This window comes from Leucopleurus acutus (genome assembly GCF_964270905.1).
Source record: "Leucopleurus acutus genome assembly, chromosome: 4".
Lineage (NCBI taxonomy): Eukaryota > Metazoa > Chordata > Mammalia > Artiodactyla > Delphinidae > Leucopleurus > Leucopleurus acutus.
This window is the reverse complement of record NC_139146.1, coordinates 33,594,993-33,621,668: the sequence shown is the minus strand read 5'-3', so window position 1 is coordinate 33,621,668 and position 26,676 is coordinate 33,594,993. Positions and strand designations below refer to the sequence as shown.

The 26,676-nt window shown below is 37.1% G+C and overlaps 1 protein-coding gene across 1 annotated transcript in view; it reads left to right on the top strand.

The window, feature by feature from the left end:
- GSTCD (glutathione S-transferase C-terminal domain containing) overlaps window positions 1-18,480 on the top strand; it is a gene marked incomplete at its 3' end in the record, with an annotated part of 128,440 nt that extends 109,960 nt beyond the window's left edge. The window contains exons 8-11 of the mRNA XM_082838108.1: window positions 9,767-9,900; window positions 12,140-12,170; window positions 15,031-15,100; window positions 18,344-18,480. Of these exons, the coding sequence (XP_082694234.1) occupies window positions 9,767-9,900; window positions 12,140-12,170; window positions 15,031-15,100; window positions 18,344-18,480 (372 nt within the window). The remainder of the gene's footprint in view (window positions 1-9,766; window positions 9,901-12,139; window positions 12,171-15,030; window positions 15,101-18,343) is intronic.
- Between the last annotated feature and the right edge of the window lie 8,196 nt (window positions 18,481-26,676).

Genomic DNA, 26,676 nt, shown 5'->3' with positions numbered 1-26,676 from the left:
GATGTTAAAAAAAAAAAAAAAAATCATATGGCAGAGTTAGTTTTGATTTGAAAGAGCAATATACATTGATTATATAGAAAAACAGAGATGGATTTCAGGAAAGAAAACCAATGAGTTGAAAAGCATTAGCTTTGGTCACCAGATTTTCTTTCGGGGTAGAGAAGTGTGTACGGAACAAGGAACTTTTTTTGTCATTACATGCCTTTTAGCATTATTTGAGTCATTACATGCCTTTTGGCATTATTTGAATTTTAAAGCCAATTACCTATAACATAATTGCATGAAAGTTTTTAAAGAGGAGCAACAGAAGCGCACAACTGGGACCAAGCTTTCTTCTAAGATATCTGGTTAAGAATCCTTCTTTGAGAAGCAAAGGCTCAGAGCATGATTGGGTTGGGGCAAATTTAGAGGTCATTCAGTTCAACCTTCTCATTTCATAAATATAAAAGTTGGAGCTCCACCTGGGGAACAGGAACATAGCAAGTTAATGTGAGAGCTGGGACTAGAATCCAGTCATTGACTTCCTGTTCACTCCCCACATCTAAAGGAAGGAGTAAATGGGAACATAGAGAATTAGAATAACTTTTGGTGTGAGAGGGATTGAATTTAAATCTTGTCTTCATCATTTGTGACCTTGGACCAGCCACTTGGCCTTTTTGTAAAATGGGAAATAACAACACCTATATGCATGCATGGTTTGGACTAGGAAAAGGCTAATAAATGTTAAATGAATCTTTAAAAAGTAAACAAACAAACCCCCCCCAAGGACAGGATGCCTAGAACAGTCATAAATACATCTAGCACAAGCTTAGTTTTGGGAGTATGAATAAGGCATAGTCTTACTATCTTTCAAAATATGTCTTACATTAAAAATCAATACATACTCTTTACCAACATATATGTTCTTAGACTATCTGTGTATCTTTACCAACATATATGTTCTTAGACTATATGGGTATCTTTCTCAACATATATTGAGAAGAATCAATCAGTTTGTCTAGAATCTTGCCTTGTTTTTTAGAAGCTGCCAGTTGAAAGACATTCTGAGAGTGAGTGATGATTAATTTTGTTTATTTACCGCCACATATAGCAAAGATACATGGATTGAGGTTTCCTGGCTGTTTGGTTATGTTTCATTGGCTTACATCATAGGACGTGTTATAGTTAAAACTTTTATGACATATAGATTAATTGAAGTACAAATGTGAAGGAAAGGTCCTTAATTTATAGTCCATGAATTCTGCAGCATTTATTTGGATCAAAAATATTTACATTTACTTTGGAATATGCATTACCTTGGCCAATAGATAAGTTTACAATTCAATTTTTATCCTTTGTTAGAATTCAGTGTATGTACAGAGAACCACAATACCGAATTTTGGGGGTCAGTCAGTGAAACACTTGTTTGCTATGTTGTCAGCGAACCATTGATTAAATATGGGTGTTTTTCCCCCACCACGTTAACCTTTATTAGATACTCATAGTTTATGTTTTGATACTCTTTCTACAGTTGTCAGATCTATCGGTGTGTATATTAATAGATCTATCTCTCCATTGTATATTATATTACAAACTCTCTGGGTCAGGTGCTTTAAATGTAATTAGAAATTCGATTTCATACCAGTTTCTGTAGATAGGAATGGTTTAAGAAAAAAATTTAGATGTATTTCCCTTCGTCCTTTCCTTTCTTTGTCACTTCCTTTATGTGTAACCAACACATATCCCATTCCTTCTTCTCTTAAATCAGTGGTGAACCTAAGAGTGATACCCAGAAATTCTTCATTAAAAAAGATGGTCTCTAAGGTTCCTTCCAGCTCTAAGTATGTTGGTCAGAGAAGGCATAGCATGATCTAATGGAAAACCTGTGAGCTTTGGAGTCAAACCTGGATTCAGAGTTCATCTGGAATGTTTGCCGGCTAGGTGATCTTGTCATGTTATTACAAGAGATAATAAGAGCTATTTAAAGTATTAAAAAAATTTTTTAAAGAATTAAATGATTAAATCAAGAAAAAAATCTATGTAAAGATTTTGACATCTAGCAGACACTGCATACATGCTAGTCCCCTGTGGTGTTGTAATTCCAGAAGATAGTAGGACCAATGAGATGAATAAAATGAGAGGAAGTATACAATAGTCCGCCCATATCTATGCTTTTGCTTTCCTCTGTTTCAGTTACCTTTGGTCTGTCATGGTCCGAAAATATTAAATGGAAAATTCCAAAAAGAAACAATTCATAAGTTTGAAATTGTACACTCTCCTCCAACCAGCCCAGGACATGAATCATCCCTTTGTCCAGGGTTTCCATGCTGTATACCCTCTCCCCCTGCCAGCCACCACCCACACCCCCAGCATAGGAACAAGCATAGTATAGTTGATTGACCCTTGAACTACATGGGTTTGAACTGCATGGGTCCACTTGTTTTTTTCAGTAAATATATACTACAGTACTACATGAGCTGTGGTTGGTTGAATCCACAGGTGCAGAACCATGGATAAGGAGGGCCAACTCTAAAGTTTTACTCAGATTTTTGGCTGCGTGGGGCGGGGGATTTGGGGGAGAGGTCAAAGCCCCTAAACTCCGCATTGGTTAAGGGTCAACAGTATTTATAGAGTTCGGTACTATCCCTGGTTTCAGGCATCCACTGGGGGTCTTAGAACATATCCCCTGTGGCTAAGGGGGGACTACTGTATTTGCATAGAGTAGTTAGCTAGGCTGGAAGACTCCAAACTGTCTGAGTTGGGGTCCTTAATTTGTTGTGTCACCTGGAACAAGTTACTTGACCTCTCTGGGCTTCAATTTCCTCATCTTAAAACAGTACCTACTTTAAGATATTTGTACATCCATGTTCATAGCAGCAGTGTTCGCAATAGCTGAGGTGGAAGCAACCCAAATGTCCATGGATGGATGAATAGGTAAACAAAATGTGGTACATATATATACAGTTGTCCCTTGGTATCCATGGGGGATTGGTTTCAGGACCCCCTCATATACCAAAGTCCGAGGATGCTCAAGTCCCTTATAAAAAATGGCATAGCATCTGCATATAACCTACACACATTCTTTCATATATTGATACCTTAAATAGTCTCTAGATTACTTATAATACCTAATAGAATGTAAATGTTATGTAAATAGTTGTAGGTACAATGTAAATGCTATGTAAATAGTGGCTGGTGCGTGGCAAATTGAAGTTTTGCGTTTGGGGAACTTTCCGAAATTTTTTTTTAATATCTTCAGTTCGAGGTTGACTGATCTGCAGATGTGAGACCTGCAGATATGAAGGGATGAGTGTATACAATGGAATATTATTAAGAAGTCCTATCAAATGCTACAACATGGATGAGACTTGAGGACATTATACCAAATGAAATAAGCCAGTCACAAAAAGCCAAATACTGTATGATTCCATTATATGAAGTATCTAAGGTGGTCACATGCATAGAAACAGAAAGTAGAATAGTGGTTACCAGGGGCTGGAGGGAGGGAGGGAGAAAAGGGAAGTTGTTGTTCAACGGGTATAGAGTTTCAGTTTTGCAAGATGAAAACATTCTGAAGGTCTGTTTCACAATGATGTGAATATACTTAACACTATTGGGCTGTACACGTACAATGGTTAAGATGGTAAATTTTATGTTCTCTGTTTTTCTACCACAATAAAATAGGCAGAAAAAATAAATAAATATATATAGTACCTACTTCATAGGGTTGTGCATTAAGCAAGTAAATCCATGTAAAGCAGTTAGAATAAGCACTTAGCATTACTCAGGAATGTTAAATCTATATTATTATTATTAGCATTATTATCAGTGTCACTCCATGCTTCAGGAACATGCTTTCTGCTGTTTGCTGCTGTGCTTCTTGCTCCTTTGCTTTTGGAATTCCTTTCTATCCTACAAGGCCCTCGTCAAACACCACCTCCTCCAGTTCACCATCCCTGATTTTTCCCCATCTGAATATCCCACTCCCTCCTTTGATGTTTCTATTTGTACTTTTTTAATGGCACTTAATGCATTCTGTCTTGTATAATACAGGTTTGGGTACTACTTGGATGCTGTTGGTGTGTAGTGTTTTATTCTTCTTTGTATCCCCTGTGAGTCACACATGTTAGCACATGAAATAACCAGAACTTTGTGAGTTGCCTAAACCTATGCAATTTGCACTTGAGTTAATTAATGTATTACATGATTTGGATTAAGTTGTCACTGTTGACAGAGCATCAGAAAGGGTTCATAGTTTTGACCTTTGTATTCCAAGCCACTACCATAATACTGATATATAGGAAATGCCCAGTGATTGCTGAGTGAATTAATGAATGAACCGATTAATGAATCAATGAATTGTGCAGTTTCTAGAACTATTAATAATTATAGACCTTTAATGATCAATAAGAAAGAATAACAAATTCCTCAACAAAATCACTCAACTTCATGTTGCTGCAGAAGCTCTCCACGCCACTTGTCTCATGATTTTTTTTTTCGTGTATTTATTTTACTAAGGATTGAAATAAGATACAAAGATGGAAATGGTTGATGTGAATCTTAAGGCTTAATATCTATAGGTTTTCATTTGCATTCATTTTCTATTTCTGCTGTAGCAAATTACCACAAATTTGGCAACTTAAAAATAACATATTATCTCAACATATAACAAATGTTATCTTAAAATAACGTATATTATTTCTGTAGGTCAGAAATCCAGGTGGACTCAACTAGTTTGTCTGCACCAGGTGTCATTAGGTCAAAATCAGCTGTTGACTTGGTTCGGCTCTTATCTGAAGTCTCTGAGGGAGTGGTCCCAGGACTGTTCAAGTTGTTGGTAGAATTCAGCTCCACACAGTTATAAGACTAAGGTTCCTGTTCCCTTGCTGAGTCAGACGGGAGTCGTTCTCAGGTTCTACAGCTACCCACACTCCCTGTCTCATGGCCTCCTTCACCATGAAAGCCAGCAATGGTGGGTCAAGTCCTTCTCTCTGACTTTTCTTTCTATTTCATCTCTTGTTTCCTGCCTGAGAAAGTTTTTTTTTTTTTTTAAGAAGATGTTGGGGGTGGGAGTTTATTAATTAATTTATTTATTTTTGCTGTGTTGGGTCTTCGTTTCTGTGCGAGGGCTTTCTCTAGTTGTGGCAAGTGGGGGCCACTCTTCATGGCGGTGCACGGGCCTCTCACTATCGCCTCTCTTGTTGCGGAGCACAGGTTCCAGACGCGCAGGCTCAGTAGTTGTGGCTCACAGGCCTAGTTGCTCCACGGCATGTGGGATCCTCCCAGACCAGGGCTCGAACCCGTGTCCCCTGCATTAGCAGGCAGATTCTCAACCACTGGGCCACCAGGGAAGCCCAAAAGTTCTTTACTTTTAAGGCCTCACATAATTAGATTGAGCCCACCCATGTAATCCAAAATAATCTTGTTATTTTAAGGTCTTTAATCTTAATTACATCTGCAAAAATTTCTTGCCATGTTGACGGATTCCAGGTATTAGGATGTGAACATCTTTAGGAGATCATTCTGCCTACCATACCATCCCTGTCTCTTTTTTTTGCAATTTATTTGTTTACATAACCATGTCATTTGTCCTTTAGAGTTTCCTGCAGGGTGGATTTTGGTGATTTCATCCCCCTGGTTTTGTTTCACATACTACCCTGTTCCCTGTATTGCCTAGAGATTGCTACTTAGGTCTAGATTGTAGAGACATAATCAGATCCAGGTTCACTTTTGGGATAAGACTACATCACAGGTGGTGGTGTGTTCTATCAGTAGGCCCATGTCTGGTTGTCTCTTGTATAATGTGAGCAGCGTTCATGGTCATTGCCCCAGCTCATTATTTCAATAAGGATTGCAAATTGCTGACAGTCTTCTATTTTAATATTCTGCCTCATTTACTTTCCTTTATCAACTATTTGGTTACACTGAGGTACAGTTCACATAGGAAAGGCCAGAGAAAACTATTATTTTTCTGTATTTTCCAGTTTTCAAAGTGAATTGGTTATATGCCAGATGTGACCAGTTAGGCTTTTTTTTTTTGGTATAATTATTATTGACTCGCCAATTTAATATTTGAAATACTTCAGTCCATTGATGTTACAGTTCTCATTGATGCTTAGATATTCCCATTGGCTCCTGAGTGTTTTTGACAAGGCTTCGATGGTATCTGATAGCATCCATGCTTTCAGTATAACAAGACTTTCCAGCTCATCTTGTATATTTCCTGCCTCATGTCTGACATCAGCTATGTCTCCATGGAGCTCAAAATTCTTTTAAGAGCAGATGCTATTATTTACCACAGTGTAGGTACTCGGGATGGTCATTGCTACTGGTTTGGTCTTTGTTTCTAGGCTTTTCAGTCATCTGAACTAGGCAATACCTTTTATTTATTTATTTATTTATTTATTAAACAAAATCTTCATGGGTTCGTACTGATACTTCCAACTTAAATTCAGCACTGTGGGATTTTAACCTAACCTCACTTGTCTATCTCTTATATTTTCTTCTATGCTATAAAAAATTCTGTTTCCTAATGACATAGCATGTTTCTTGTTTTATCCCATAATATGCACATTAGAGTTCTAAAACAACAAACAGTAACAATGATTACTGAAAATAGTTTTGAGAATTTTTAAATGTTATTTTTTATGCAATAGCATCTTCCATAGCCATGTATATTCTTCATTCCTTTTTATAGCTGCAGAGTACTCCATTACATTTATTCTACCAGTGCTCTGTCAGTGGGAAATTGGCTTGTTTCCATTTTGTTGTTATTTCAAATATTACTTCAGTGAATAAATCTTTTTATATGTTTGTCAGTGTGTCCACTGGATAGATTTTATTATAAGTGAAAGCACGAATTACACATAATTTTGCTGAATATTGCTAAGTTCTTCCTCCAAAGGACATTTTTGTATTCCCACCAGCAATATAAGATGGTATCTGTTTCCTTACAGTCTGGCTGATAGACTGTTATCAAATTTTAGGATTTTCGCCACAGTAATAGGTGATCATTAGATAATTATCTTAGTATAATTTCAATAATTATTTCTCTTATTTTGAACAATATTGAACAACTTTGGTTTATGGCCTATTTGCATACTATTGTTCATGAACTGTCCAAATCTTTTGCCCATTTTACTATGAGATTATTAGGCTTTTTCTTTATATTTAAAAGCTTGTTATATATTAAGGATATTAACCTTTTGTGCTATAAATTGCAAATCTTTTTCTCTCTTTATCATTTGTCTTTTTACATATAATTTTTGGGTTTTGTCATTTGAAAGGTTTTTTTTTTCATTTTTACTTTGATGTACTTATTAACCTTACCCCTTATTATATGTGGACTTTCAGACATAGTTAGGAAATTATTTCCCACTCCCCTAGGTTATGGAGAAATTTACTTATGTCTTTTTATCTGTTAATTTGTTTTTGCATGTTAAATCTCTAACCCATTTGAAATTTATGTGTGGTGAGAGGAAAGGATCTAATTGTATTTTTTATAGAGCTATCAGGTTAACCCAACGTCACTTATTAAAAAGTCCATCTTGTCCCCAGTGGTTTGAAGTGCCACCTTTGTTGCATGTTAAATTTTTGTATTCATATGGTTCCATTGATCTATATCATTATTTGCCTGTTTTTTGTTTGTTTTGTGGTACGCGGGCCTCTCACTGTTGTGGCCTCTCCCACAACAGTGGGAGCTCTCCGGAGCACAGGCTCCAGACGCGCAGGCTCAGCGGCCATGGCTCACGGGCCCAGCTACTCCGCGGCATGTGGGATCTTCCCGGACTGGGGCACGAACCCGTGTCCCCTGCATTGGCAGGCGGACTCTCAACCATTGGGCCACCAGGGAAGCCCTATTTGCCTGTTTTTTTCTGACCTGCGTTTGATGGCATGGAAATTAGGAGCGAGTGATGCAATAAAACCTTTTAGACCTAATAAAATCCATCATGTAAATAGTTCTTAGAATTAGTTGTTTTAAGTGAGGGAAATAAACTCACTCTTTAGCATGTAGCAAAAGGAATGTGAACCTAAGTAAAGGGAGATTTATAAAAATAAATTGTCGAAACTTTTCTTTAAGAGAGTTTCATGGGGAAGGAGCCTGATGTGATTAACACTTGAGGTCAGGCTCTGGGTCAGGATCCCACCCTTCAGGAGCTGCTATGTTGTGAGCATATTCTTCATTTCCCCGAGCTTTAGTTTCCTCACTTCTCAGATGGAGATAATAAAATCTTTCAGGGCTGTTGTGAGCACAGAAGGATCTGCGCACCGTCACCCAGCATAGCTGCCAACACATAAAGGGCACTAGGTGAGTGTTGGATCTCTTCTCTCTCCCTCCAGGGAAAAATGCATCTATAATTTTTACTATGAGGTTTTCTCCAGCTACTCACGAAAATAAGAACTAGCCCGATTTTTACCCTGCAAAGCTGGTTAAATAAAGGGGCAGATGAGAAACCAAGATTCTTTAATTCTCCAGTAGTTGGTGCTGCCTTCACTGGACGGCAGCCTGCCTAGGCTCTTTTTTCACGGTGGGGCAGGAAGGGAGGTTGACAGCAACCATAGGGATTGTTGACTTCTATGGAGGTGATGGACGCCTGGTAGGAGAGGAGAATTCAGGAACAGGGTTGCGAGCAGAGAGCTTGCTTTCCTCTTCTCAGTACAACTTTGTTTTTGGTTTTCCAGTTCAAAAGGGGAATCTGACTTATACTTAACATCCAGAAATTTCCAGAAAATCTCTTTGTCTTTACCCTAAAAGTGCCTCCTTACCCTGAAGTTGAGAGATTTGTGTCTAGAAAGAACAATTATTATCCAATACAATTTGCCTCTGTTCAGAATGAAATGGAGATCTGAGCATTTTTCTGACAAAATGCTTCATCTTTCAAGATCCCTACATCTGATTTTCTTTCAGGGTTCTAGTTTTCCTTATTTAGCCTAATAATTTTCACAATTGTCTACTTTAGATTGTAAAACAGTATAGATATATTTAAGGGATTTGTTCCAAAAACATGTTTTAAAATCATTTTAAAGTTATTTTTCTTTTCATGAATTATTGATGTGCTAATCATGACTTCAATCCGTAATGTTTTTCCTTTTTAAATAAGCCCATTAAAAATATTTCATACAGTTCATCATTCAATGTTAAGAATTGTAATTATATGAATATGAACAGGTGCTACATAAATATGATTTGATCAGTTTTAGACAACACTGATTAGAGTCTATTCAGCCAGCATTTGAAATACTGTTTTCACATACACTTCTATTAAATCTTTGCAACAGCATTGTCAGTATTATTAACCATAGTTTATGGTTGAGGAGACTGAGGCCCAAAGAAGTTCAGTTTTAAGCAGCCCAGGATCACACAGCCAATTGCAGTTCTGGACTAGAAATTCTGATTCCAATGTAGAGTTCTTTCCGCAGTGCTACAGCTGAACTGAATTTTCAATCAGCAAGAGCATTAGTTTAGACATGCATACATATTGAATTCTCCATATTTAACATGACATCAGATTTTCCATTGAATGAATCCTGTGCTTCATTACAAATGTTCCATTTGTAATCTTGCAACCTCTTGCTTAATTTTCTTAATTAATATGAATAGCTAATTAGTCCTTTGGTATGTCCAAATGAGAACTATTTAAACTACTATGAAATAATATTCTGGTAACTTGAAACCTCTTAAGGAACAGTCCTCACAAAAGGTTTTTTGTTTTTTTTTTTTAATGGCACAAAGTAGCACTCTTAGTTAAAAAAGAACTTAGTGCTGAGGTCTGGTTTTGTTTTCCAGGTGGCGTTGCATGCTTGTGGAGTGGCAACAGACATGGTGATTGAGCAGTGCATCAAAACACGGGCTTCCTTTGTCACGTGCCCTTGCTGTTATGGTTTCATTCAGAACACCTCAAAGTTTAATTTTCCAAAAAGGTGAAATCTTGTATTCTGCCAAAGGCACCAATATGGGTATTAAATTGGTACACAAAACTCATTTAGTATAAAGTTGCAAGGAGGTTTCAGTTTTGAGCTCATTTCCTTTTTCCACAATGGCAAGTATTGTTTATAAACTGTATAAGGGAGAGAGGATCTCCTCCATGTCTGCCCTTGATTTTTTTCTCCTAAATCCAGCTCTTGCTGAAATTTAGAAGCCAGTGTATCCAGGAGTCAGCTGACTGGAAGTCTGCCAGCTTCAGCACTTCTCTGTGTACTTCTAAATGGAAATCATCACCTGTGAGAGGCAGTAGAGTGTAGTGGTTAAGTGCTTAGGACCTGGAAGTATTCCACCTGGATGCAAGTATTGACTCCTCATGCTTTTTTTTTTTTTTTGCGGTACGCGGGCCTCTCACTGTTGTGGCCTCTCCCACTGCGGAGCACAGGCTCCGGACGCACAGGCTCAGCGGCCATGGCTCACGGGCCCAGCCACTCCGCGGCATGTGGGATCTTCCCGGACCGGGGCACGAACCCGTGTCCCCTGCATCGGCAGGCAGACTCTCAACCACTGCGCTACCAGGGAAGTCCAACTGCTCACGCTTTTGTAAATTGTTTCACCTCAGGCAATCTACTCAAACTCTTTTTGCCTGCATTTTCTCATCTACAAAAGGGGGATTATAATAGTAACTACCTCAAGGTTTTTATGAGAATTGAATGATATATATGTTAATCACTTAGAAGTGGCACAGAGTAAGCACTCCATAAATGTGAGCTGTTGCTAACTACAGTAGTAACAGTAGTAGTTTTAAATTCTGCCCGCGAGTGGTGGTGGTTAACCTGCAAGCTCAATGGCCATTTTTACAGTCCTCCTTATCCCACATAGAAAAGGGAGACATTTTAATTCTCACCACTTTAACTAAACCTAGTGGAGGGCCATTCTTGGTGTTTATGACATTTCACTCTGACTTATAGTTACGGAGAATCCAGCTGATCATTTTAATTATAGGAGAGATTAAATATGCTAGTTTTGGAAAGTCTATCCTATCATGTGTCAAAAAAGACTTCTTGATCATTTTCATCATTGCTTTTTAGAAACCTTCGAAATTTCCATTTGAATTTGTACTTAAGAGCTTCTAAGTAATTTAAAGTAAAAATAATAGCCTTCTTTTTCTTTATTTCATTATTTTGTTGTTTCCTATAATTTGCAACTGTTGAGAGAAGAACAAAGGATCTATGGAAAAGCAAAAAATAAAATATAATTTGAGGGTTATTCAATACTTGAAACTTTATTTTATTCTAAATCTATACAGATAAAATGTGTAGTTTAAACCCATCAAGAAATTTGTAAGTCTAGCACTATAAAGATTCTTAAGAATGGTAATTTGAGTTGTTCAGCCTGCAATCTCACTTAACTGATTTTTAAAGCCTCAATTTAGGGACTGTCAACTTTTTCACATCTCTGTAGATTTACTGATATTTGCCCCCTTTGTCATTAGAGGACAACTCCCAGGTCACTAGCCCTTTGCCCTCATCACCCTAGGGCCAGGTGCCAGACAACTAAGGATAGCCCCTATGCTTCAGAACCTACTGACATTGTTCCAACCGGCCAGTCCTAAGCTTGATCACTCTGCCCTGCCATTCCTGGAATACGTAATAAAGGCTATTGACCGTGTTTTACCCCATTGTCTCTGCCTCCTGATCAACCTGGTGCTTCCCCATGTGACCCTGTATGACGTGGCTTGCCCCCTCTTCTTGGGAACTCTGAATAACAAACTTTCTTTTCAGTGGCAGTCCTCTCCTGATTTGTGGGCCTCACCGCACCTGAATAACAATAAAACCTACATTTTTAAAGTGCCTGAATCTGTGTGCACCCATGTGGGGAAGAGAAAAAAGTTATACTTCTCTAATAGTGTAAACAATCTTTGAAAGAAATTCTTTAAAATTCATTACATACCGATGGTATACTTTTGTAGTATATACTGTAGTATATACTTTTGTATATATACTGTATATATATATATATATACTGTATATATATATATACAGTATATATATATATATATAATATACTGTAGTATATACTTTTGTAGTATATACTGGCGTAGTTTTTAGTTCAGGACAGTATTATATACTCTTCAGATAAAATACATATTTTTGTTTATAATTTAATTTCAAGACTATTTCTACTCTTAATCTTTGGTATTTAAAATGAGTAATTCTTTTCTCTTTTCTATTTCAGTGAACAATTCAAGAAAACTTTATCATACAAGGTAACTTTAAAAAGATCTAGATGTTTTCCTCACATACTTTTCATTGCTTCTTTATTTTCCCTCTCAAATTTGTAATGGAGTATATAATCTATAGTTATACTTGAATTACTCATGAACATCTAATACGGATTTTTTTTCTTGTTGGCAAATCAAGATTAATCTTCAAGTAGTTGACAAGATTTATGAAAGGTCCGAGAGTTTACCCGACTCACCAGCTAACAAGTTAGCCTGCCACAGTTTCATGGATGCTGGCAGAAGATAGGAAACTCCTGAGTCAGAGACAAAGGATAGAATTGCTCACAGCAGTAGGAGTAGCCAGACTATCATCATTTTTACACTGACTCTCTGAGGCCCAGTTCCCACAGGGCAGCACAAACAGGGCTAGCGGACACCTACATATATACAGTGAGTTGCATTATAGGGGAGGAAACCTGAGTTTAGGAAACTCAAATGTTTTACGATGTAGTCTTTAAGTAAGCATGCCTCCCCTTTTCTCTAGAGGGAGACACTGTATAGCTTCCAAGGCCGTTCACTATACAAATGTCTTTGAAAAGATAATCTGGAACAGAGGTGAATTTTTCTGTAAAAGGTAAGATAGTAAATAGTTTAGGCTTTGCTAGCCACTTGCAAATCTCCCACATACTCTACATTGTCCTTGTCATTGTTTTTATTGGTTTACAACCCTTTAAAAATGTAAAAGCCATTCTTAACTTTCAAGCCATACAAAAACAGTTCATAGGCTAGATTTGGGTTGCCAGCCCCTGGTCTGGAACAAAGACAGTGCCTCTGCTTATAAGATGTGAAGAAACACAAGAGACCCACAGAATTGTCTTCCAGCCGTAGTCAGAACATTACATAGTTTTGAGACCCACAGAGAATTGTCTTCCAGCGGTAGTCAGAACATTACATAGTTTTGAGTCACCAGTCTGAGCAAAAAATAAATAAACAAAAACCAAAAACTAGACCTTTGTTTTTAATCTGTACTTGAGTGATGCTAGGTAAAGCAAACTCTTAAGAGGGTATATGGGGAAAACCTAGGGCAGTGAGGAGGTAGGCTGCCACAGCCTCACTGGCTGGGGAAAAAATGTAAACTTTCTAGAGTTGGGAGAGATGGGACACCCAGGCTCTTTCAGAGAGCATAAAACTCCCTGGTACCTCAGTTCATCTTTATCTCCTCTTTCTCCCACACCCCCAGAGCTGCTTGGCTACCCGCCCTTTGAGTGTCTTAGGTGTAAATGCTCTACAGAGAAGTCTTAACCTCTCGGATGCTATTGCAAGATGGTATCTCAGTATTTCTTAACCATGGTGGGTGGACTGGCAGGCAGAACTAAATGAACCTAGTGCCCGGATATCTTGAGAGTCACCTTGGAAGTATTTTTCTCCATAGTTCAGTTTAGGCAGCAAGCCTTTACTGAGTACCTACTATGTGCCTTCCCCTTTCAGAATTTAACTTCTACTGGGGAGAACACATACACAAATAATTCCAATAAAATATGATGAGACTTATCAGGACAAGGGAAACAAACCTCATCTGAGGTTGTGATTGCCTTGACATTACCTTTACTTAAAGTGAACCTTAATTTACAAGCATGAGGACAAAGAGCATGCTTTTCTTCAAATTATATAATTCTAAATTCTTCAGTCTCTTTATGCCAGTTCATGGGAGCTTAGTAAATCTTACTCATTTGAATCATTTTATTAGTATCCAACCCATTGCCACTAAATTTTATAGTGGCCATTAAAGAAGTTTTTTTTTTTTAGAGTTGAGACAAAAGTAACCCTTCTAAAAGGACCAACATCACACAATCACTTATTTAATAAGGTAATCAGAATAAACTTATTTAAAAGTTGAGACAAAAATAACCCTTCAAAAAGAACCAACACTGCAAATCACTTGTTTAATAAGGTAATCATGATAACCTTTTTAAAAGATGTAGGCCTCAAATTGAATGTAAAAAAGACCAAGGAGACAAATGATTGATCTGAGTTCAACACTGTTTGCTAAGCTGATAGGTGAGATCATTTACACACTTGGAAACTACAGCTGTTTTGAATGAACAGTTGTCACGGGAGCAGTGCAGTCATCTCAACTCTGAGTAATCACTCACCTTGGGCTACTTGCAGATAGATATAAGAGTGCAGTGCAGACTCATCACCTCTCTGTCCCTTTAAAGGCTTGTTCTTTTCATTAAATTAATCTTTCCTAAAATTGTTAAGCAGAAGCAATAATCTCCCTCCCATTCTCTCCAGTCCCCTTTACAGTCTGTCTTAAAGCACAAATAATGCACCTCCTGCAGCCTTCTGGAGTGGGAGGAGGGAGTGGGCAGCCTTCTCTCCTCTGAAGGGATGGAGGGAATGGAAGGGTCCAGCCAAGCAGAAGAGGAGCCAGCACCCTGCTGGGGATGTGGGAGAACTGCAGAGGCCACAGTAGTGATCTTCTATAGTACTTCCTTTCCTTCTCGTAGTAGAGGCAAAGCCACTTAGAATGTCTTCTTGGAGCCATGTTCCTGAGACTCAAATTTTATTCAAAGGAAAATATAAGTGACTTTTAGGTCTTTTAGTTTAACACATTATAACCACAAAATTGTAAGCATATTTTGGCTAAAAGCAGCTGGGTAAAGAGCCCTGAGGCCCTTCCATGCATCTGTTCTTAAGAACTATATCTGAAGAACAGTCTACTTGAAGGGAGAAAAAGTTATTGAGTACCATTTTCTGAAAATGTGCTTCTTTCAAAAATACTATTTGTGCAGCACTTTATGCAATTAAACAATGTAGAGTTCCAGAAAAAGGAGTTCGTTTTTTGTTTTTTAATTTTGAAGCAGATTAAAATAAAGCTACAGTCCATTGCTTTTTCTTTTAGGAACACATGATTCTATGCAGATTTGCAGATCAGACAGCTGTCCAGCTTCCACCCCAACGAAGGCTCATAGGTATGTGTTTTCACAGAGCAGCTGTTGAGTAGATTACGTACAAGATGCCTAGGAATCAATGGACCAACTCTATACGGGAAAATGGGGAACCTCTATTTTGTCCATTTATCAACAAGGCACTAAAGTTTGTTTTTCCCAGAAAAAAAAAATCTGTCTTGAAAAGGGCTCTAACTATAACAATATTTTGTCCCATTTTTGTCAACATTAATACTTTCCAATGTATTTTCAGTGTTTGTACATTGAGTAGAATTATTATGTTAAATCTTATTGTTACAAACAAACTGAAGAATCTATCAAAAGCCATAGAAGAAAATATTAAAGATGGAAAAATCAGCTATGCATGCCAAAATTGATATATTACAAAATGTATAAATAAGGATGATAATGTTTTATTTTCAGAAAAAAGTATACTCGTATATTATTAATCATAGACCAATTTATTTGACATTTGTATTATTAAACATTACCTAACTTGGAAGAAAAATAGCATTTCAAGTTTAAGTAATGAATTTATCCAAGAATTTGCTTTAGAAAAAGTGATCACATTTGGAAGGATAATAGCAGCTAACAGCTATTGCACATTTAAGCTCTGAGCTAAATGTCCTCCACCCATGATCTCAATAAATTCTTATAGAAATAATTATGGAGTATGTGCTGTTGTTTATATTTTATGGGTGGGAGAGCTTGCCCAGGATCCTTCAGCTGGTGGATGGTGAAGCCATACTGTAAACCCTAATTATTTGATTCCAGACATAAAACTCCATTTTTGCAATGACCCCCAGTGATAGAGTCACATCACGGGAAGGTTAGGTTCCAAAATTAGGGCTTAACATGATTAAATAAAGTCAAAACTAATCTTAAAAATTATTCAGAAAAGCCCCGCATTGGAGACCCTCATGATATAGCAGAAAACAGATTGCTGTTTCTTTGGCTCAGCACCAGGTGTAGTAATTAGCTTGCATTCAGGGACCATGTTGCATGAGAAATAGTTATCTTTAAACTGTAAACTCAAGGTCAGCATAGCAAGATAATCACAGTTGGAGAGGCATTTGAGACGTGAGTCTGAAGGAACAAGTGATTTCCTTCTTTTTCTACACCCTGGAGCATAAACATATGGAAGAAGCTTGCTCTTTCCTGCATGCAACCTCTTTCATTCTCTTTCCCTCTTCCTCCTCTTTTTCCCATTCCCAACATTTTGAGTAGTTGAATGCACAGTTGAATCTATATAGAGAGAGAGGTATAATTTACGTGTGTGTGTGTGTGTGTGTGTATCAAGTTACATTTGCTACAGCTCCACTAGAGTCAATGAAGGCATAATTGGTGTGATGGATGGGGGTGTATATGTTGATGTTTAGGCATCAAACCAGAAGGGAGTGGCTGGGAGGGAAATTGCTAGAGTGGAGGAGGAGGACCATTTGGCAAGATCGCTGGCATGAAGGGAGGGGAAGTCAGGTTCAAAGTCACAGACCCCATGAAATGTCTACATCTATTCTTTGAACCATACTTTTGTTCTGTGAACATTTTAGGAAGCTTCCCAGACCCCGAAAGGTAGACTACCAACAACTGACTTTCAGTTGTGAAGACACTTCTTCAACATGTAGAAACATGAGACTCTTCTATGTAATGCAAAAGGAAAAATTAACTGGACTGGGGTCAAAGCCAAGGGTAAATGAGCTGCAGTGTAAACCCAGAATGGGTACTGAAGGAATGTAGAGCATCCCATTCTGACAGAGAATGTTTCATTTTTAATTGAAAGGTAGGTGTGGTGGAGGGGGGAGCATTTACAGATGTCTTAAAGGAGGAACAGTATTTTAAGGAAAAAAAGAATGTCAGCCATGCAGCTGTTGATGAAGAGGGGGCCATTTAGCCTAAATAGAATCCTAGACATCTCTTTTTATATCGTTTCTATCGCAGTTCATCCTTTTTGGCATGGGGCCTTTTAGGGGAAATGTACAACATATTTTATTTATTTATTTTTTGCGCTACGCGGGCCTCTCACAGTTGTGGCCTCTCCCGTTGCGGAGCACAGGCTCCGGACACGCAGGCTCAGCAGCCATGGCTCACGGGCCCAGCCGCTCCGCGGCATGTGGGATCTTCCCGGACCGGGGCACGAACCTGCGTCCCCTGCATCGGCAGGCGAACTCTCAACCACGGCACCACGAGGGAAGCCCATACAACATATTTTAAATCTGAATCTTTTGTTGTCGATTTCTTACCTACTGATTTCACCTTCCACTGTTTTTGTGGGAGGATTCATCTATCTTCCACAGAAGAACTTTTCTATTTCAGTTACGTCTTTACTTTTAAAGCTGTTTTAGCTTAGCAATTTCTGCTGTCATTCAAATAAATCATTTTAAAATAATGTATAGGAATTATTGTAATTATTGAGGAAAAAATAGAACGAATGAAGTTCTGCATAGTCAGTAACCTTTTTCCAAGAAGATGAAAACGTTTATATATTGAATTTAAAGAAATTGAAAGTGTAAAAGTAAACCTTAGCTTTGAATATATTCAACCCCAAATCAGTTTTTTTTCCTTAGCTACGTTGAATTAGAAGTTTGCATTTGCCAAAGGACACAAAATAACTGCTTTGCTTGCCAGTCAAGTTTCCTCTTTTGTTTTCCAAGATTAGAAAGAAAATTGAATTACCGCTATTTCATAAGGGTACAGGAGCTCTATTAAATTAAGATTATATTACACTCAACATTACACATCCACCTGAAATAATCAGCACACAGTTGAGAATTTTCTCAAATATTTTTCTGTTATTTCTTCATTGTCCTAAAAACTCCATGTGCAAAATGTAATATGTCTTTCAGGTATCCCTTTGTCTGGATGTTATTTTAGACATTCTTAAAGACAGATTTTTTTTTTTTTTTTACAATATTGCAGATAATGTATTTTCATAGGGCATGAAGAGGAAAGGTGTTAAAATGGATTTTTAACCAAAGTGGGAAATGGAATCTGTAGTTTTTATTTGAGATTTATTTATAAATACATTTTAAAAGGTTAACATTCTTTAAATTACTAGCAGAAACAAATCTGTGAAATGTCCTATATTTGTAATTGTCTTCTGTCCATACTGATCAAGAATTAAATTGAAAGAGACGGAACAGGACTTGGGGGCAAACATCATTTTGCATAGTACTCGTAGATTTTGTCATTGTAGAGAGTCCCTTAAACAAATTGAAGCTGCACTGTTAGCTGAAGGGTGTCTCATGTTACCATTTTACTGTATTTCAGGAAAACAGTGCATGTTCCTGGTGGATCTGGATCGAGCAAGAGCTGCAGAAGAACGTGGCTACTCCATTCAAGTGATGTCCATGGAGCCAGAGAGCTGCTCTCCCAAAAATAACATGATTGTGGGAGTCCCCATTTAGAATGAGATATTCCACGTTTGATGTTTTGCCATCCGTCTCTGTGATGAAAGCCCAGTGGCATTCAGGAGGGTCTTGGCATAACTAGGAAACAGCATTAGCCATCTTGAACCTATTGTGCTCAGGGAAGAACACAGCAGGAAAGTCTTGGAGGAGGGCTGCCTGCAAAGCATCACAAATGCTCTTGTAATTGTGATTAAAGGACTGCTGGTTTTAATAGTGAGAATCCCCAGAAGTCTCAGCTGCCAGCAGAGTGATACTCATGAGAGGAGTTTCCATTACTGGAATAACGATTTCTTTCTCAGTTCACAGCTTTTCTGATCTTGCCAGTGTGGGGTTCAGTTCAAAAGAATGTACTTGCAGCCTTAAAACCATTTAGAGATTCAAATGGAGACCAAAACTAGACTCAGTGGGGTTTGTTTGTTTGTTTGTTTTTTATATTTTTAACAATGGTAGTTTTTAAACAATTTTTTCAAAAATCTAGTCAGATAGTTACAGTGTGCTTATATATATATTTTTTTTTCAGTGTGCTTATATTTTTAAGCCGGGGTGAGTTGGACTTATATATCATTTCATATACTCCTTTTAAACATATTTCTCATAAATTACCAAATAAGATCATTGCTGGTTCAAACATTTTATATGAAGATTTTAAATAATTTCAGTAAATTTCCCATTACAGGAACATGTAATTTGGACTTAAATTCTAACTAATCAGTAAATACATTGATTTATTAATTCAAGTCAATAAATAATTGTTACAGATCCATTATTTTCAAGATCCTGACCTAGATTCGTCTAAGGATACAAAGATGAGTTGCAACAGACACAGTGCCTTGCCTGTAGAAGTAAATCATATACAAGAGAAAGGTTCATGAATTAGTTAAGTTCTTTACATCATAATATAATGTATGGTCACAGGATTTGTTTTTCAGATACCAATCTTTTTTTTTTTTTTGGTAAAACGTACTGAGTATAAATCGCAGGTGGAAGGAGTTGAGTATGGAAGCTTATTTGAGTAGTTCTCTCCACCCAAATTGTCCTTATTCCACCAGCCAAAGTTTTTAAAACCAGGTGGCAGGTCTTTTCTCACATACTGCTAATTATTTTTTACATGTCCTGGGTTATTCCACTTGAGCTGAGATTTATTTCATCGATTTTGATGTTTTCAACCCCCCGTATGACACATATCATGAGGAGAAAGGGCTTTAATAAATAACTCTTTCGTCACTGTGGATTAAAATACAGGAATAATTTATAAAGGGTATGGGGGTTTGAACTCTTGCTTTCTGGGATAAAATTAAAAGAATTAACCATCAGCCCTGAGTATCTTAGTCATTTGCACGTATAAACACACCATGCTCTTTTATCCAGGGCTTTTTCAATTGAGGAAAAATTTACAGCCAATAAAATAGCAGATTTTTTTTTTTCTTTTCTTTTGCGGTACGTGGGCCTCTCACTGTTGTGGCCTCTCCCGCTGCGGAGCAACAGGCTCCGGACGCGCAGGCTCAGCGGCCATGGCTCACAGGCCCAGCCGATCCGTGGCATGTGGGATCTTCCCGGACCGGTGCACGAACCCATGTCCCCTGCATTGGCAGGCGGACTCTCAACCACTGTGCCACCAGGGAAGCCCAAAATAGCAGATTTTAAGTGTTCAGTTTGAGAAGTTTTGACAACCATATATACTCATGCAAGCACCACCAGAAATAAGATATAGAATATTTCTGTCAGTCTAGAAAATTCTCTCATGTGCTTTCAGTTCAATTTCCCCCACCCCAAAGGCAACCACTCTGATTTCTATCACCCTACATTTGTTTTGCCTATTTTTATCCTTCACATAAATGAAGTCATTTAGTATGTAGTCTTTTGTGTCGGGCTTCTTTTGCTCAACATGGTATTTTTTGAGAAATATCCACTTCATTGTTTGTATCAATGCTTTCTTCTTATTCTTAAGTAGTATTTCATTATATCAAAATCTGTTTATCCATTCTCCTACTGGTATTTATTTGGATTGTTTTCACTTTGAGGATATTAAGAATAAGGTCTATGAATGTGCTTGTACAAGTCTTTTTGTAGACATATATTTTCATTTCTCTTGGATAAATACCCAGTAGTAGAATTGCTGGGTCATTGAAGAAATGAATGTCAGTTGCCAAACAATTTTCCAAAGTTGTTGTACCATTTTATATTCCCACCAGCAATGTATAAAGGGTCTAGTTCTCTACATCCTCACCAACATTTGATGTTGTCAGTTTTTTAAATTTTTACCATTCTGGTGGATGTAAAATGGTATCTTATTGTGGTTTTAATTTTCATTTCTCTGATAACTAGTATGTTAAGCATCATTTATAAAGTGTCCACTAAAGTCTTTTGCTCATTTTTAAAATTAGGTAATTTGGGGTATTTTTTATTGTTGATTATATATTCTGGATATGAGTCCATTGTCATATAAATGTATTAAGACTATTTTTCCCAGTCTGTGGCTTGCTTACTCATTTTTATAATGAATGTTTCAATTTTTAATAAGCCTAATTTATATTTGTCTTTTATGCTTAATATTTTCTGTGTCCTCTCTAATAAATCTTTACCTACCCTAAGATTATAAAAATTCTTCCTATGTTCTTATAGAAATGTTATGGTTCTAGCTTTTTACATTTAGGCCTATGATTCATCTCAAATCAATATTCACTCATAGAGGTAAGTTTTGAGGAATATACAGTTGTTTCAGTGCCATTTGTTTAAAAAACTTTCCTCATTGAATTGACTTTCAACTGAATTCTCAGTTGAAAAACGATAGATGTATATGTATGAGTCTATTTCTGAATTCTCTGGTCTGTTCCATTCATCTGTTTGATTATTGGAGCTTTATAGTAAGTCTTGAAATTAGGTAGTTTGTCTTCCAATTTCACTTTTTATTTTGCAGATAATTTTGGCTGTTCTAAATCCATTGTTTTTCCATATAAATTTTTTAATTGGCTTGTCAATTTCTTTTAAAAACAAAAAGCCTGCTGAGATTTTTGGTATTGCCTGGAATCTTTAGATCAGTTTAGGGAAAATGGACACATTAACAATATTGAGTCTAACGATCCATGAACATAATGTACCTTTCCATGCATTTAGATCTCCTTTAATTAATCTCAGCAATATTTTATAATTTTCAGTGTAGATGTTTTATGTATTATTCTTTGATAGTTCTGAGGCTGTTACCTTGAGTTTTTGCATGCTGTTCCCACTACCCAGAATAGCCTCTTTTACCCCTCCCACTAACATCATCTCATTCAGCCTTCTGTTCTTAAACTCAACCTCCTGAGGGACGGCTTTCCTAACTTCCCTGGAGTTAGGTACCTGTTATAGAATGTGCACCATCCAGAGGAGTCTTCTCCATCCTCCCCAAGTGACTCAAAGCACCCCTTCCCCACCCACAAAAATAAAAGCCCATATGATGAATATGGAGAATAAAAAAGGAAGTGATCCCACTGTTCTCCCACCCTTGTTCTCAGGCATGGAATTCTTCAGCTGTGATGGCTGTGGCCAGTCCTAGACATGGGTATTAACAATTGCTCTTGATTTTTTCTGAGTAAATCCTTGCCAAGGCTTCTTCTCAGCCAGAGCAAACAAAAGGGGCTGGATACAGGCAGCAAGGTTGTTGCAGTGACAACAATCCCAGAAAGTGACCTGGTCTCACCCCTACCCTTGTCCATCAAAAGCAGCGCTGCTCCTCAATGATTTGTCTCCCCCATGGTTGTAATATTAGAAGCCAGAGCTTATCGTTCATTGACTTTTGAGCCTGGCCCAAAGAAGCAGGGGACAACTTTATCTTATTTAAGGAGACAAATTTCAGTCATATTAGAAAACAAAATATTTTCAGAGCATACATGCAAAGTAAAATGTGCATAACAACAGTTAAATATTTTACCTCATTCTCAAGATTTTGGCTACAAGTGTTGCCAGCTCTGTGGTTCCAGAAAATTGCTGTTAATAGAACTTCCACATACTGACACCTGTTTTTCTATTGACTTTCATAGTATAATTAGAGCTATGTTCCTGTGGAAGTCATGGAATTGTAATAAGGCAAACATTTTGTTTAAAGTACAAATTTTTGAAAACAGACTCTCAATGCAAAGTAGTTAAGAGTTTTTGAATAGGTTTTCAGATTACACCAGAAATACATGCCTGTTGAGGAAAAACTAGATGTGGCTAAACAAAAAGAGGAAACATTTTAAAGTAACTTAATACTGTGTTGTATTCCTTCCTAGACTTTGTTCTGCACACGTGCGCACACACACACACACACACACACGGATTTATTTAACAAACACTAATACTGTATTTAGTATTTGCTAGGTACTATTCTTTACAAATAATAACTTATTTATTCTTTTTCTTAAGTTATTTAATCCTCGTAATGACCCTAAAAGCTAGACACCATTAGTAATCCCATTTTACAGAACTAAGGCCAACGTTTCATAGTAAGAGCAGACCCAGATTTGAACTTAACCAGTGAATGGCAGAGATAATATTCAAATTCAGGCTCCTCAACAATCCTCTTAGGATCGGCTGAAACAGCCTATACTAACTAAGTCCCTGTACCTTTTGAAGTTCTACACAAGAAAGATGTATTTTTTGCTCACACTACATATCCACGTTAGCGCTGATTCTACATTATCTTCACATCTGACCAGGCAGCCTCTACTAGGAACGTAGCTTGTCTCATGGCAAAGGAAAAATAGGCTTGGCAAACTATCAGCTGGCTACTAAAGATTCTGCTCAGATCCGTTATACTGCACTTCCCTTATTTTGTTGACAAAAGCCAATTACATAGCCACTCCTGAGTTTAACAGGGTGGGGATGTGTATATAACCTTGGTGGGGGGCGTGGGGGGAGGCGGGTTGCAGATAATTGCAAACAATAATGTACCACCAACAATATAGTTGAAGGAGAAAGAGAAGAAAAGGAAAAGAAGAAAGAAGAAAACAAAGAAAAGGCCATTGTATCTTCCAGTTTAGAAACAGATTCTGAATGCTATTGCCTTGGTGTAGGGCATTTTACTGGATCCATCAAAGAGAGAAAAGGCATGTATGTGCCACAAGCTTTTCTGACATTGCTCTGTGGACTTCTCATACTTACTTTCAGAAAGGAATTTTCCAGAAGACGCTCCAAGGGGTTGTTTTTATTGTTATAGAAGGTTGGAGAAACTTCTACTAAATGGAGTTTCAAATTTGCAAATTCTGCCTCCTGTGTTAAAGTGCTTGATCTATAATGCCAAATATTCCTTCAGGAAGGTATGAGTTTACGTGCCTAGGAATGTATGATTGTTTATATCCCTGTACTCTTAACCAACACAGGCATTATCAGAATTTTGTTTTAATCTTGGCCAATTTGATGGTCAAAAATCCTATTTTGTTTTGATATTCATTCTTGAAATTATTCATATAATTGCATATTTTTCATATGTTTATTGGCCATTTACATTCTGCCAATTCATCAATTTGTTCATTTACTCAACGTATATTGACCTCTTGCTTTGAGGTCAAGTATTGTGTACATATTTCTGGCTCATTTTCATCTGGTACTTTCATTTTTTATATAAGGATTAGTAAAGGGTTTCTAAAATATATGTATATATTTCTCAGTTGTTTTATTTTTAAAATTTTTATTGGAGTATAGTTGATTTACACTAAAGGTTTATTTATGGGTTAAAGACTTGTTAATTACATTACAATTTAAATTGGCCTTTATGGGGGAAGGTGTTGTGTCTGTTTTTGTTTTGCTGTTATAAAATTTAAAATACACATTTTATCATATATGTCACTCTTTTTCTTGTGATCTCTGCTTAGAAAGATTTTTCCCACCCAGTGATAAAAAAATACTCACCTATATTTTTGGTATTCTAATTCTTTAATAATTTTAGTTTTTACATTTAAATCTTTTACTCAGCAAGAATTCCTTTCGGTGGGTGGTTTGAGGTAGAAATCTAATATTTGTTTTCATGTTATTAGTTACTTTTCACCATACTATTATAAAAATCTAACTTTTTCCGTTGATTCCAGATGCCTTTAAAATACTAAGTATGCACTGGACTTTCTTCACTTTTATTCTTTTCTATTGAATTCTTGTACCAGAATCATACTCACTAAATTATTGCAGCTTTATAAGACATCTTGACATCTAGCAAGTAAGTTTTATGTTTGGTAATAATTTCAAGGGTTTGTGACCTGAGACAGAGAATGTCTCTCTCCTGAAATTGTACCCTATGGTTCAAATAGACATGCATTTTCCTAGAGAGAGGGGCCATAGTCTTAATTAGATTCTCAAAAGGATCCGTGACCCCAAATAACATTATAACTGATCTAAAGGAAGCAAAAATGTAACAGAATTCAATGTTCTGCCCGAAAGAATTAGCAAAATAGTAGAATCTTTTTTCAATATTTACAATAAAAGAATCATTATTTGCTTTTGCAGGATTCCTTTTTCATAGCTCTCTAAAGAAGCCAGGTTTTGTTCATTTGTATTTGTTTGTTTGCTTGTAGGTCTAGTTTATCTGACCTGAATAACAACATTTATAATCGAGCAAGAAAACAAAGTTCAACAGCAAACAGAGGAGAATATTTACTGGATGACTGATCTAAAGCATCCTGAACGTTTCCGTAATGTGAGTCAGATACTGTGTTAGCTGCTGTCACCTTCTAGAAGGAAGCTTTCTGCCTAACTAAAGTGGCCTCTCCCGGTTACTTGCTATCTCCCCACAATACCTCTGTGTACGTTTATTATTTGTCCCTCCATAGAATTTAAGTTCCAAGCAGTCTGTTTTATCTACCATTATACTTTCAGTACTTAGTCCAGTGTCAGGCACATAGTAGGAACTCAGTGAATGTTTATAAAATGAATACTATATATTTAACACCTTCCATATGGGGTGAAAATGCATATGAGGTTTTCCTTTCCCATCTGTAGACATACATCCAAGCATCAGGCGTGTGGGCTTTTCTTATTGTTTGGGTTTATGTTGTTTTTATTTTGTTTATTGTTCTTCAAACACATTTAGCAAATCCAGTGTAAAGAAGAATAAGCAGTGACAGTTATTGCCTATGTCATCTGAATAGCTTTTATGCAGAAACTACTGGTAAATTATTTTCGCTGTCCAAGGAGGAAAAGGCAAAAGGGAATATGCTTAAGCTAAAGTGAGAAGAAAAGTTTCTCAACAAATGTCAGTTGGATGTTTACCGTTATAAACCTGTCCCAGCATAGAGCAGGGCTCACTCGAAGTGATTAGTAAATATCTGTTAAATGAGTGTTACTGAACGACCATTAAAGAAATAAAACCGTGGAATGTGTAATCTGTAGGGAGAGGGCATTTCTCGGTCACTGGGGCTGCTTCAGTGAGAAAAGAGATGCTTGCTCTTCACATGTCTGATGACTTGGGCTCAGTTACTGATCAATTCTCAGCATCTGCCTGCCTTTCAGTCAGAAGGGGACCATATGCACAGCCTGGGAGTCTCACAGACTACTTTCCTTGTATGATGCTTCCTCCTTTGCACAGAATAGCTCGCTCAATTATCTGAAAATAATAGATATCCCAGTATAATTTTGGAATGCACCACATATTTTGTTGAGAACGACAACCTTATCCCTCACGAAGTTCTCAGTAATTAAGAAAAGTGAGCTAGAACTTCTTGGATGGGCAAGGAAACACAGCATAAGGGTAAAAATTTACCATACACAGTTAAGACCATGGTCTATACACATAACCAACTAGGCATTGACTATATATAATAGTAATAAAGGTGACTTTTCTGTATAACCAAATTTACTTTCACTGCAAATTTTAAATGATCATCTGACTCATTTCTTTGTTTCAAACCTGTCTATTATTTCTATTAGATCCTTCATAGATCATCCCACAGTTTACTTTGAATTTAATGAGACTAAAAATACATAAGTACATTCCTAGGTAAATGGCGACTGTTCTTCCTTTATTATATTTTGAGTTTAGAACTTCCCCAATGCAGGGATGACAATGATACTCTTTAATTGGATTTTTAACTGAGTACTTGGAGGCACGTTTGCTGCTGAATTGAGAGCAGATAGTTACTTTGGGAAAGCATCTGTGTATTTGGGGAAGTGAAAGAAGGTCATGGGGAGAGAGGAAACAATGCATATAAATTAATACAGCTCAGTTCCCTCCTCAATCTCCCCATA